This window comes from Parasteatoda tepidariorum, chromosome 1 (genome assembly GCF_043381705.1).
Source record: "Parasteatoda tepidariorum isolate YZ-2023 chromosome 1, CAS_Ptep_4.0, whole genome shotgun sequence".
NCBI classification, from domain to species: Eukaryota; Metazoa; Arthropoda; class Arachnida; order Araneae; family Theridiidae; genus Parasteatoda; species Parasteatoda tepidariorum.
The window spans coordinates 23,916,550-23,929,569 of NC_092204.1; the positions used below are offsets into that span (position 1 = coordinate 23,916,550).

At 24.7% G+C, this 13,020-nt stretch overlaps 1 protein-coding gene across 1 annotated transcript in view; it reads right to left on the bottom strand.

Annotated features, from left to right (window-relative positions):
* LOC107443826 (cell adhesion molecule Dscam1) overlaps positions 1-12,561 on the bottom strand; it is a 74,699-nt gene extending 62,138 nt beyond the window's left edge. The window contains exon 1 of the mRNA XM_016057829.3: positions 11,857-12,561. Within this exon, the coding sequence (XP_015913315.2) occupies positions 11,857-11,905 (49 nt within the window). The 5' untranslated portion in view covers positions 11,906-12,561. The remainder of the gene's footprint in view (positions 1-11,856) is intronic.
* Between the last annotated feature and the right edge of the window lie 459 nt (positions 12,562-13,020).

The window sequence follows — 13,020 nt, forward strand, 5'->3', positions numbered from 1 at the left end:
ATTAAAAAGCTGGAAAACAAAGTAATAAAAAGACATAAGGGACCTTTATTTGCTACATTAGCTAATACTCATTTTATAACCGTCGTGGAACAAATTTTGCGTTAACTATTACTAATGTTCAATTCTGTAACCTTGCTATTTTTAAAGAAGATTGAACTCCTGGATTGAGTATTGGGAGGAATTAGCCGTCCTGGGGGACTTTTTGATAAGACTCACCCGCAATTGCGTAAATTGGAGATGAAGAACATGAAAACCTCCCATGGTTAGCCTGACATCAAGGGGGTATAACAAATGATCTATCTACCACTGAGTTTATTTTACGTCAGCACTGTAGTAGGTGCGAGACGGTTGTGGGATTCGTATCAACCAGCCATCATTGGGATTCCAACCTTGAGTCACCATGGCTCAAGCTAATACTCATTGATCTGAGACGGAGTAGGCTTCGAGCCAACGCCATAAATCGAAATCCAATCATCTACAACGATAACTCAGTGCCTTAAGCAGTCAGCATTTGTGTTTCGAAAACTGATGGAGACAGTCGGAAAACAAAATTGTTAATAAGCAAAGGTGGTGTGGATGCGGGTGTAAGCTGTATAATTGTAGATTATAAAACTTACTTAAAAATCTAAAACTATTGTAGGCATGAAAAAAAATTAAGTGTATGTTCTGTTCTTCATTAGAGCTGTTCTTCAGTGCTGAAGAAACCGATATTTTTTAACCTACCCAACCTTAATTTAAAACAATATGACTTATTTTGATTACTTTTATGACCGCATACATATCCTATTATTTTCAAACTGAAATATTGGAGATAAACAGTTCATTTTATTTTGAATGAAATAGTAAATTATCATTGTATTCCTTTTTCAAACCTTGAATTTTGCTGTTTTGATTTTCCCCCAGAATTAAGAACTGGACCACATTTATTAACACAAAATGAAAAATATATTTTTTAAAAAACTACATTTATCACACATTGAATTGTTGCCATTCACTATAAAATATTTAATATTTTTAAACAGGTTCCATTCCTTACGTTACAATAAATTTATCATGAATTCAAAGCGCAATAAAAATTTCTCACAGGAAGTTCTCCATTTTCATATATCCTTTCTTCCTCTTTCGAATAAATGCAAATATTCCATTAATATGATGTGAGGTGAAATTGATTGTTGAGAAGATAGAGGGAATAATAAATAGTTCTTGTTAGTTCTCAATGTAAAAGCTTTTCTGAAAGAGCAAACCTTACATCAAATGACAACGTGTCATTGTTATGGAACTAACTATTGTTCAAAAGAAGGGGAGATATAATAAGAATTCAGTAGATATGGGAAAACATTATTCAGGCAAAAAGGTTAGTTTTTTTTTATTCTAGAAGCATTGTTGTCAACTTTTAACGAAAGGCTTCATCACTTTTTTTTTCTATTTTTAGAGCAATTATAAAGCTTTCTAAATACATCGCAACAATTTACAAGAAAGGAAATATGCTGCTTACAAAGAGGACAATTTGATAAAGGAAAAAGTATGAAGAGAACTGCGTAAATAACTGTTGTTCTGATAGAATGGATGTGCGTGACATGGGTTATTTCATCCAATTTCTTGCTGGGGGGAATTTTTTTTATTTATAAAAAAGGTTATGATTTCATTTTTTAGAAAAAATCATCTTCGTAGAGATTGTATGAACTACAGAGATATTCAGCTTAAAGGTTATATACTCCTAGGCCAAAAAAGGCGTATCATGAGGTTAGAGGCTTTTATGAATTATATAGTAATAAAATAGATCATACGCTATTAGTTTTTCTTCCATATGGTTGCCCGTGTGGTGCTACTAAATACATAAAGTTTCGTAACTCTTAGTAAATTGCATATTTTTTAAAAAAAATTATTGATTGAGATTGCAATAAGAAAATCAGAGTAAGCTGCTTTGTAAAAGTATGGCTAAAACTTGTAAAAGTATGGCTTGTAAAGGTTTTCCGGTTCTACAGGAACACAAAAGAACTTGGTAATTTGTACTGAGGTGTTTTGGTAATGGTTTTGGTAAAATTAACAATAAAATATGGTTTTAAAACATGTGATAAAATTTGGTGGTTTTTTTCATGTTACATCAGAGCATGGCAAAAAAACCAGTTATTCGGTCAAATTTAATTTTCAATTTTGTGTTTCTTTAGCAAAATATGTGGTAATAAAAACTGTAATTTAGAAAGTGGGAATTTTGAGAAAAAAAAGCTACCAAATAAACGGAAAACTCGCCAAATAAATAGTTTAAATACTGTATAGTTTGATTTTCCAGAAATGTGATTTGCTTGTACTTCGGAGATATTACCAGATTTTCTTTTTTCCGTATGTTACAGAAGCCTCTTTTCAGCACATTTAATCATGTTGTTGACTAAAAAGAGAATCCGGCTATTTGCTATCTGATGAAGTTATTTGGCTACAATATTCACTGCAAAAGCATAATATATGATGGCGGGTATTTGCATAGAACCTGAGTTTAAAAATAGTATGTGAAATTAACTAATAAATGTAATTAGCAAGAAGTTGTCTGTTAAGCTATACCCTTTTTTACTAAGAAATTTTAAGCAACAAAACACATAAATATGCCCTTCTGTTTATTTGCTAATTATTTGAAAAATAAAATTTCCGATTCTGTTTAAAATATTTGTCAATGCGTCAGGATTTTTTTAAATGTTTTTTTGAACTGAAACATAGATTACAATAAAATTACAAAAGTCAAAAGTGTAATGAAAAGGTAATATATGATAGTTAAAAGTTGTCAAAAAATGCAAGTAAATTTTTACCCTTGGAAAAATAAATTTTAATTTATGATATATTAATTTTGAAAGTTTTATACTGCGATTTAACACGCCAATTAATAGACGTTAAAACTAAAGTACTAAACGAACTACAAGAAATACATATTGAATATAAAAATAATTACATTTTAGTATAAGTTGTAGAAAATTTCTTATTTTGCTTACTAATCAGAAAAATATCTTTGTAAAATAAGAAAAGAGCAAAATATTAATATGTATCCATATCTAATGTATTTTTAAATAAATCTCAAAAAGAGAATTCATTATTGCATTTTTATGTGTCAATATGATAATCAAAAAAATGAATTAGGTTTTCTTAAAACATATATAAAAGTGGGTACTAATCCTCAAACTAATTTAAAACGTAAACTTTTAATACTTTATAAATATTTGTATTTATTGATGCAATAGCTCAAAATTTGGAAGATTTTCATTATATACATTATTCCCAAGTTGTGTTATGATTTCAGTAAAAATCATTATATTTGCGTTGTCAGGCAAGAGTAAAATTGCGTGTATAAAAGTTTAGATTTGAAGTCGAATTTAAACGAAGAAAGAAACATCGAATAAAATAAACTTTTAGGAAAATAAATATAACATTTTTATTTTCTCGTTAAAATGGAAATTGCTCTAGTTTATAGAGTCACGCATTGTACGCATAAGTTGAGATTAAAGATTAAGTTGGAAAACGGCTACAGAAATAATACATTATATATTACTTAAAAACACGGGCTATCTACAGATAAATACGCCTTTTTGCTAAAATAATGTGTAGATATAAAATCAGGTCATTAATACTAGGTTAAAAACAATTAAGCTTTAAATCGATCAATTTTCTTGATGATTATTCATTGTATTGGATTTTTGAACAAAATGAAGTGATAATACAAATGCTTTATAGTTCTTTCTTCGCATGGAGTTTACTAGTATTTTTTCCTTTCCTTTTTTTTCTTCTAATTAGTAAGAAATATTTAATCAAATGTCTAAAAAATGACATGACAAATATCGCATATTTTATTCATTTAGTTTCTTGGAATAATGATTTTCTGGACTTATAATGCATAGTATATCATATTTTTTTCTCCTTGCGTTAACGTAATGAACAATACACAAATTATATTTTAAATGTCAAAGATACGTTCTAATTTAATATCTTAATATAAACTCTTGTAACGGAAGATTTTATACATATACAAGAAGGATACTAAAATATGTTACACCGATATAAAAACTTTAATTTTAATATGTCAATATTTTATAAAATCTTTGTAAATAATTTAAAAAAATTTGCGAAAGTAAAGAAGAGATAAAATTAAAACATTTATTTACAACTTTATAAAATAAGATAATTATAAGCGAAGTACTTTCAGACAAGGTCAAAAATAATTAAGAAACAAATTGATCGATTTCAGTATCTGCGTCAGATTCATTTCTTTTTTATTCACTATTTTAAACAAAGGAACGCGATAGTTGCATTCTAGCTGTTATTTGCTTCTTAAAATTTATTATTATTTTCTGCATTTATTTATTCTTCTAATTACTGAAAGTCCAATTTAAAAATAAGATCAAGTATAAATAAAAATAAAGAAATATTAGTAAAAATACAAATAGAATTCCTTTTGCATTTTAATTTTTTGGGATCAATTTCTGGTCTTTTTAATATTTAAATAAAAATTCATTTATGAGAAATGAAGTTTTATAATTTTTATAATATAAACATAATATTAGAACATTATTAGTTAAAGAGTTGTTTACGTTTATATGCTTTATTGTTAAAAATGTAGTTATATTCGATGGTACGTAAGCAAAAAGAACCAAAACGTTATCAAAAATTTCAAGAATGTCATATCCCCTAAGTGAGCGGTATTCTACTAAATGAAAGATAAATATGAAAATAAGTGAATTTAAATGAAAAGTATAGAGTTTAAAGCATTGAAATTATTTGACCGACGAGGATAAGTTATTAAAATTTTATATATAATCGAGTTAAGATTGACAAATTAAAATTAAGACAAAATTGATTCTGTAAGTTCCAAAAAAAAATCTATTACATGAATAGATTATTGAGTTTATAAGGGTTCAGCCCTATGAAAGAATAATTTGATGACATAATATGAATTTATGGCGCATAAAAACAAACGCAAAACATAATTTTAACTGCATAAAATTTTTTAAATTATTATATTTATGATGAATGTAAATAAATTTTTAACCCTTCTAATTTTATAAATTGTTCTTATTCCTTATTAGAAACGCAATAGTAAAACACTCAATAGTAAGTGTTTTTTTTAAATAATAATTTAATATTTTTTTTAATAACTAGCTTGTTTACATTATGAAGCATGGTATTACACGTTTAGAGTAATTCGTTCCTTTTCTCCTATCTATCTTTCTCTCTCTCTTTTTTTTCAACAGAGATAAAATTATAGATATCCATTAATTAACTAAGATTTCATTTGTTATATTGACATGTTTTGCTCTTATTATTATTATTATTTCTTTTAGTGTCAGGTTAAAATACTGCAAAATAGAAATAATGTTTTCAGAACTTCTTCAAATAGAATGTTTATTTATAATAATTTTATTTTAAATATTTTATTTTAAATTATTTTAGGATAATAGTAACTAATTTCGTTGGAATGATCGTGAAATAAAATTTTTTGTTTTAAATTAAATTTTTAAGAAGGCATGCTTCAGAATTAGCCCAAACATATTTACATACGAAGAGCAAAAAACTTTTAATTCAATGTTTATTATTTTTAATTCATAGCAATAATACTATAAAAAATCGTAAAAGTGTTAAAGGGGAATACTCAGAAATTGGTTTTCAGAGAAAATATTAACATTTCTTAGAAATTGTAAATACCCAATTGAGAAATATTAATTATTTGGAATTAACTAAAATGAAGCTTTAAACTTATAATTATCAATAAAAAAAGTTATGAAAGTATTATTTTATATTTTTTATCTGTGCTTATCTACAATGAATTTGTTGATAGTTATCAAAATTTGCTTTTTTTTTATTATAGGTAATTTGATTTCACCCTGATTTATTTAAGTAAAGAAGTATGCTAAAACTAAAGGAGATAAACTTTAATGTTTTGTTGACTTAAAAGAATTTACAGATGTGAAAAAAAATTAAATTAGGGAAAAAATATTCTGTGTTTTTCTTAATTATAAAAAAATACATAAAACACCATAGTCTTTATATATTTTTATTTATGCATATAATATAAATGCAACATTATTAATCGATATATTTTAAACGTAAGCAAAACTAATGTACTTTTTTAGATTTAATAATTTTTTTTTTCAAAGTCAGTCATTGTTTAATGCAAATATGTTTTAAATATTAATGATTCTTCATTTCTTTTATAATGATTAAGTTAACTCCCCAACATGTTTATCTGTATTGATTTGACTTAATAAAAGCAGAAAGTCATTTTACTGTTCTTTGTATTGAAGATAATTAGATGATTTTTTTAAAACGAAATTTCACTTGTATATATATCGATGAGCTCAGTATAAACATATACATCCTTAACACGGAAACAAAAAGAGTAATTTAATCGAATGACAGAAAGAAAATTAAATTTGCTTCGAGAAGCATTGGGGAGATAAACGGCAAAGTAATTTAAATCATGAGATTTTACCTCGTCTGTAATAAAAAAAAGTATTTTTGTCATACGGAGACCCTTATTTTGATGGTTAAGTAACATAAAACTAGAAAATATTTATTTAACATGGAATTACTGAAAAAAAGAAATAAATTTAATGGCGATATTTGAATTTTAACTTACGTAATGTTACATGATGCGTTTATGAGATAAAGTGTGCAAGAGATTTTATCTGTTAAAAAAAAGAATAAATAAAATTAGAAAAATGCTGCTTTGCTCCAATTTAATGGAAGTGCAAACTTTGAATTCCTTATTAGAATGGAAGAATAATGGATTTTTGTAAGATAATTCTTTCTATGTATTTCAATATTGGATTTGCAAGAAAAACGAATTATAGCAATAACAAAAAAAAATAATTTCGGAAAATTCGTATTTTTTTTATATATTAAGGAACGAATATGCAAATGAACATATAATCTGTAATTATTTATTGAAATAAAAAATCACTTGTCATAAAAAAAAACATAAAATTTAACAGAAATCATATTTTTTTACTAATTTAACAGACAAAGAATAAAAGTAAATGTATACAATAGTTATTTTTTGAAATTAAATTAAATTTATGAGACAGAGTGCGTTAAAGGTTTTATTTGTTGAAAATAAGTAAATAAATAAAAAATAAATAAGCTGCTCTATTGCAATAAAATTTAAGTGAAAACCTTGCATTTTCCCTTCGAACGGCAGAATAATGGATATTTGCAAGATAATTCTTTCCAAGAATTTCTATATTCGATTTGCAAGAAAAACGAATAGTAACAATAAAAATAAGAATAATTTTGGAAAATTCATATTTTCATTAATTTATTAAAGAACGAACGCATTGAAAGTTCACAGGAACGATATTTATTTATTAAAATCGAAAATCACTTGCTATAAAAGTTGAAAAAAATGGCATAAAATTTGACAAAAATATTATTTTTTAATATCTTATCAGCCAAAGAATAAAAGTAATGGAAAAAATAACTATTTTTTTAAATTAAATAATTTTTCCATTTAACTAGTTTTTTGATTATTTGTGAGGAAAATTTCAAGTACTCAAATCTGTCGTCACATACTTTGAACTAAACTGAAAGTGGATTAAATTCTATCTATCACAGTAAAAAAAAAAAAAGAAGTAATAAAAATTAACAACAAAAGTTATAAAAATTTCAATTTAGTTTAACTAACACGTGAATTCATTAATAGTTCTCAAGCAACTTTTCTTTATCAAAAATTAGAAAAGAAGAATTAGTCAATTTCAAACTTGCCATTCACTAATTTAGTTTTACTATTTTACTCTCTACGCGTGTTTAAAATCAATACATCTGCTACTAGCAATGTTTTGAAACATTGGCTTGAACTTTGCTTGAATTAAATTTCCCAACTTCAGATTTTCTGCATTCGAGGGTAAAATCAATTGCAATTTTACATTCACTATCTCCTGGAGCATGCGCACAAACAAGATATAGTATAGTTTTACACGTGACTAAAGTATACATGAAAACAAATATTTGACTACGGGACAACAGTCTCAATGAGATTCAATTTATTATCAAACGTATATAAAACAAGATAAGCAACATCATCGATTTCAAAACTAATAATCAGAAAAAAATTCTTTAATTTCAATATCCATCATATAATAGCTTCTTAAAACCTTAGTCTGAAATTAAAACAAAAAACACAAACAAGAATAACAAAACTATAATGATAAACATGTAGAAACTATGAATAATTATTCAAATTAAATAATTTCATTTCATTAATGAATATTAGTTCATTTCATTAATGAATAATGAATTAACATTTAATAAATGCAGATTTCATATAAATTTAAAAATATATCAAAATCTATTTATGCATTATTTAATGAAATTAAGTAAAAAAATGTAATAAACAATAGTTTAATTAGTTTCTAAGATTAAAAGCAAAAAATCTTTTCAATAACTTAAAATATTTATTTAAAATCGCTGAAAACAAAGTGTAAAAAAGTGTGATCAATAAATGAAATATTTTATTTATTTACATTTTAATTTTAAGAGTTTAATATTGAAACTATAATTATAATATGATCAATAACATTCAAGTAAAAAAAAATTAAGAATCATCTTAAATTTACTATTAATATAGCAGTGACTAATATTCTGTATAAACTTTCATTTTCGGACATAAACAACTGAAAAAAAATTTTTAGTTATTATTTGGAATAATTTATGATGGTTTTAAAATTGAAAAACACAAAAATATTAGCCATCAATATTTATAAATTGTCTAAGGACAAAATATTAGAGGTTTTTACTAATTATTCGATAGCTATTTTACGGTTTTAATCATATGTTTATTCACATTCAATACATTCACGAACTTTTACTTAGGGAATATTCTAAACTATTAAAAAAAACTATTCTAAGCTATTATTAACCCATGTATTTTAAATTGCTTCAATTTACGGAAGATAGTTCGATCAAACATTAAGCACATAAAAAGCAGTTTTTATTTAACATGTTTTAAATGTTTTAAGTACTTTAGAAAATATCAAAATAAAAAAAAAATTCAAAGATTAAGATCTCCAAAAACAGATAGGTTTGAATCACTCTTCTAAAACCATAGAAACCACAACAAAATATTATCAAATGTCCATAGAAAAACACAATGAATACACAATATTCGGTTTTTAAAAGTAATTTCTATATGGCTTTTCAATCCAAAATAATGTCAATCCAAAATAATTATATAAATATAGGATTTTTAAAACAAAAATAAAACAATATTCTCCAAACTATCAATTATTATTTTTTTTCTGGCCATTAACACACTTACCTGATGATGCTGAAATATAATATAGAATGGTATTTGAGATTTTTCAATAAGCAGAACAAACTGAAAATACATGAAAATAAGAATTGATTCCTCTTCCTAATGTTTATTTATTTTTTCTCTACATAATATACTCACAAACATGCGCAGATATATAGTAAAATAATTTGTCAACATTTTAATATAAATACAGTTCATTTCTAGCTTGGTTCTTTAGTGCATATAAAGTTTCTTTTTTCAATACATTTTCACAAACTTAAACATGATGTCTTTCAATTTCCATTTAAAATCCAAAATAATGTTCGAAAAATATTTCTTTTACAAAATTATAAAATCAGAAGAAAGTTGCAATGAAGTTTAATGCATAAAGAATATTTAGGATAGAATTTTAACTCAAAAAAATACCCTCTTTGGTTTATACCCTCTATAATTTGGATGTTGAGGCTATTTCTAAATGCTAGGTCAATAAACTATAAGAAAAAATGAAATACACTAACTTTTACATAGTACTTCGTTCTGACTTTATTCCTTTCAGTTTAGTAGAAAATAAAAATGAGTTTTAGGCGTTTGACATTTTTTCCTTCATTTTAAATCTTTCAAACTTTAACTGTCAAGAGAATGACATTCGCAAAGTATTCAATTTTAAGTTGCATTTTTTATATCAGTCGTCGTTCTGAAACGACATACAATTTAATATAAAAGTGTACTGAACGTCAAAAGTTTGCGAACTCAAAGTTAGTTTAGTTTTATAGACTTAATAAATGTTCTTAAAATATAATAATTTTTATCAAAGTATTTAAAATTTTTGAAGAAAACATTCTTTTTAATCAAATCTAAAAACTTTTTAAAATACATGTTGCGTGTTAAAAATATATATATCTCACATTTTGTAATTGTTTCTCTTTTGTTTTTGCTATTATTATTAGAAAAACGTAAAGCTAAATAGTTTCTTACCAAAAAATTGAATACTTTACAGAAGATTCTAAGTATGTAAAAATACTTTTATAATTTATAATATTATGTTATTTTATTACGAAACTGAATTTTGCCCTCTTTGTTCTTTTTTATAAATCATAAAGAAAATAAGATCACAAAACTGCATGTTAGATAACATTCGAAAAAACGTGGACATCTTACATAGATAAATAAGATTACTAATTCAAAGTTATATTCTGTCATACTTTTAATAAAATATATTAATAAAATACAATTTGTGCCTTAACCTACAGTTCAAAGTGTTCCATAATAACAAAAAATATAATTTTCTTCCTTAAGATCCTGAACGTTTTTTCAAGATGAAGTTTTTTTAATAATTTGTTTCAAAGAAATATTTTAGTTATATATTTTGTGTTTAACTTTCTACCTTCGTTAAAAATCTTTCAAATGGAAAATTATAATTTTGAAAAAAATTTTTGAAATTGTTTAAATATTTTTTTACAAAGGAAACTAAAATATCAATATAATTTCCTTATGCTTTAGAAAAATTTTAATCAAATAAAATTATAGTGTGAATAAAATTTGTAGAATTTTTTATATTAATAAAATAAGAGTAATGTGCATTTGGATTGTTTATCGTAAAGCTGATGAAAAAAAAAGTTTTACGTTACTACAATTTTATGTTCAAAAAATTCTAGGTGTCGCTGTGTGTTACGAGTAAGTGAAGCGCGAAATATTTAACTCCATAATGCTCATTTCTTCACCGTTAACACTTTTAATAAAAAAAACACTATTTAATTAAGAAAAAAAAATATTCCAAAAATAATTTGCCCTTTACGGAAAAATAACAATAATTGAAATATTTCTAAGAAAATTTTATCGGCAGTTAACTTTCTCTGTCTAATTCTAACAATTGCGAAGGTAAATTAAGATCCAACATTCGCAATCATTGAAATAAATACTATACTACTTAATTATTTCACATTTTCATTCAAAATACCTTTAAATAGCATAGTAAAATTTTGAAATTTTCTTAAAATGTAAGTAAAAAATAAATGCTAATATATATTAACAAATAATTTTTATGGTTAATAAATAAAAAATAATAAATTAAGTAATATAGTGCTCAATTTCTCATGAAGAAATAAATGTTATATAATGTTTTTTTTTTTAAATTTAATAATGTATAAAAAGAACGAAAAAATAATTTTAATCATCTTAATTAGTTTTTAATTTTAGTATCTAAATAGCTCAAATTATGTATGATTATTTAAATTATTTTAATCAATGTAATTATTATTTCGTTCTACTAGGCGTAATAAACACCTAGCATGCCATTCACTTTTTTTTTTTTTGGAATTCCAAAACCAAGTTTCATTATTTATCAATATGATTTATATTTCACGTAATTAAGTTTTAACTTTTATTTCGAAGAAAAATAAAAAAATTTCTTTCATGTTATTTTAATTATAATGCTGAACTTATCAATTATTTTGTCATTTTTATACATACATGAATAAATAATTATTCTCATGAAATGTAAAAAACATATCAACATATCGTGAAATGTAATATACATATAAACAAACATTACTTCAACATTTATACAAAATAAGCAAAACGTTTACACTTACCATTTTTAGAGAATACGAAGAATATAACACACCAAATCAAAATCATCATTGGTGTAAAATGTGCAAACAGTAAATTCGTATGATGTTAGTAAAAAAGCGAAATATAAAATTACTTAAAGTTTATTTTCAAAAATTGGAAATTATTGAAGAACTAGATTCAAATTATATACAGTACTTATATTCCATCTTTTTCAACGCTCTATTTCTTTAGTGAAAAATCTGTTATAACGTGAGTTTTAATACTAAAAAATTCCAAAATTGTGCGTTTTACACCTAATTGATTAACGCTCAAAGTGCTTTACGTTTAAGTGTTTTTCACATGTAATAAAAGTGATTCAACAATAAGAGTAAATTACAATTATTCGAAGATTAAAAGTAGTCTCTCTCAAACGTTGTATAATTTTGTCTTATAGTCTCGTTTGTTTTTTTTGTTTTGTGGTAGACAAATTTAGTTACAAGTAATCGGCACAATTATGTAGTTTTCTTTATTCAAAACTGGAATATAAAACTCGATGTATAGACACTATTCCAACACTAACGATTAAGAAACCTTAATATGAATTACTTAAGAAGTATCATAAGTTAAAATCACGCCTAAAGTTTCGAAACTCTCAGTACAATAAATGCGTCCGGCCACGATGAAGTGAGTTGCCTGACTGCCGGATAGTAGGAAGTAAAGCACGTGAGAGAAAGTGCGCTAGTGTAGTTGGAAAGGTGAATGAGATGATATTTCTACTCTAGGAAACCAGCGTGTGGGTGTTTGCGTAGGCGTCATTGAGAGTAAAGGGTGAAAAATCGAAACTTCGAATACTGTGATATACTTCGAGCGCGTCTGATACTTTGCTGAGTCTGATACCGAGGTTTAGGAAAAACATATCCTGTTATTGAAACCTCACTTATTAAAATTTGTAATTTTTCAAAAATAAGCTATTTATGGATTTCTACTAGTTGATGATTTAAATGACAGTTATTATAATAAAGTAAATATTATGTTCTAAAAGATTATATAAATAAATTTTCAAATTAAAATACGTAAAAATTTTGTTTTGCAGTACCTTAGATATAGATGGTTGAACTAAAACAAATTTTTATTTTCAGTAAGTCCTAAATGTACATTTAACTAAAGATAATCTTCCACAAATGAATCATTCATAATATATATAT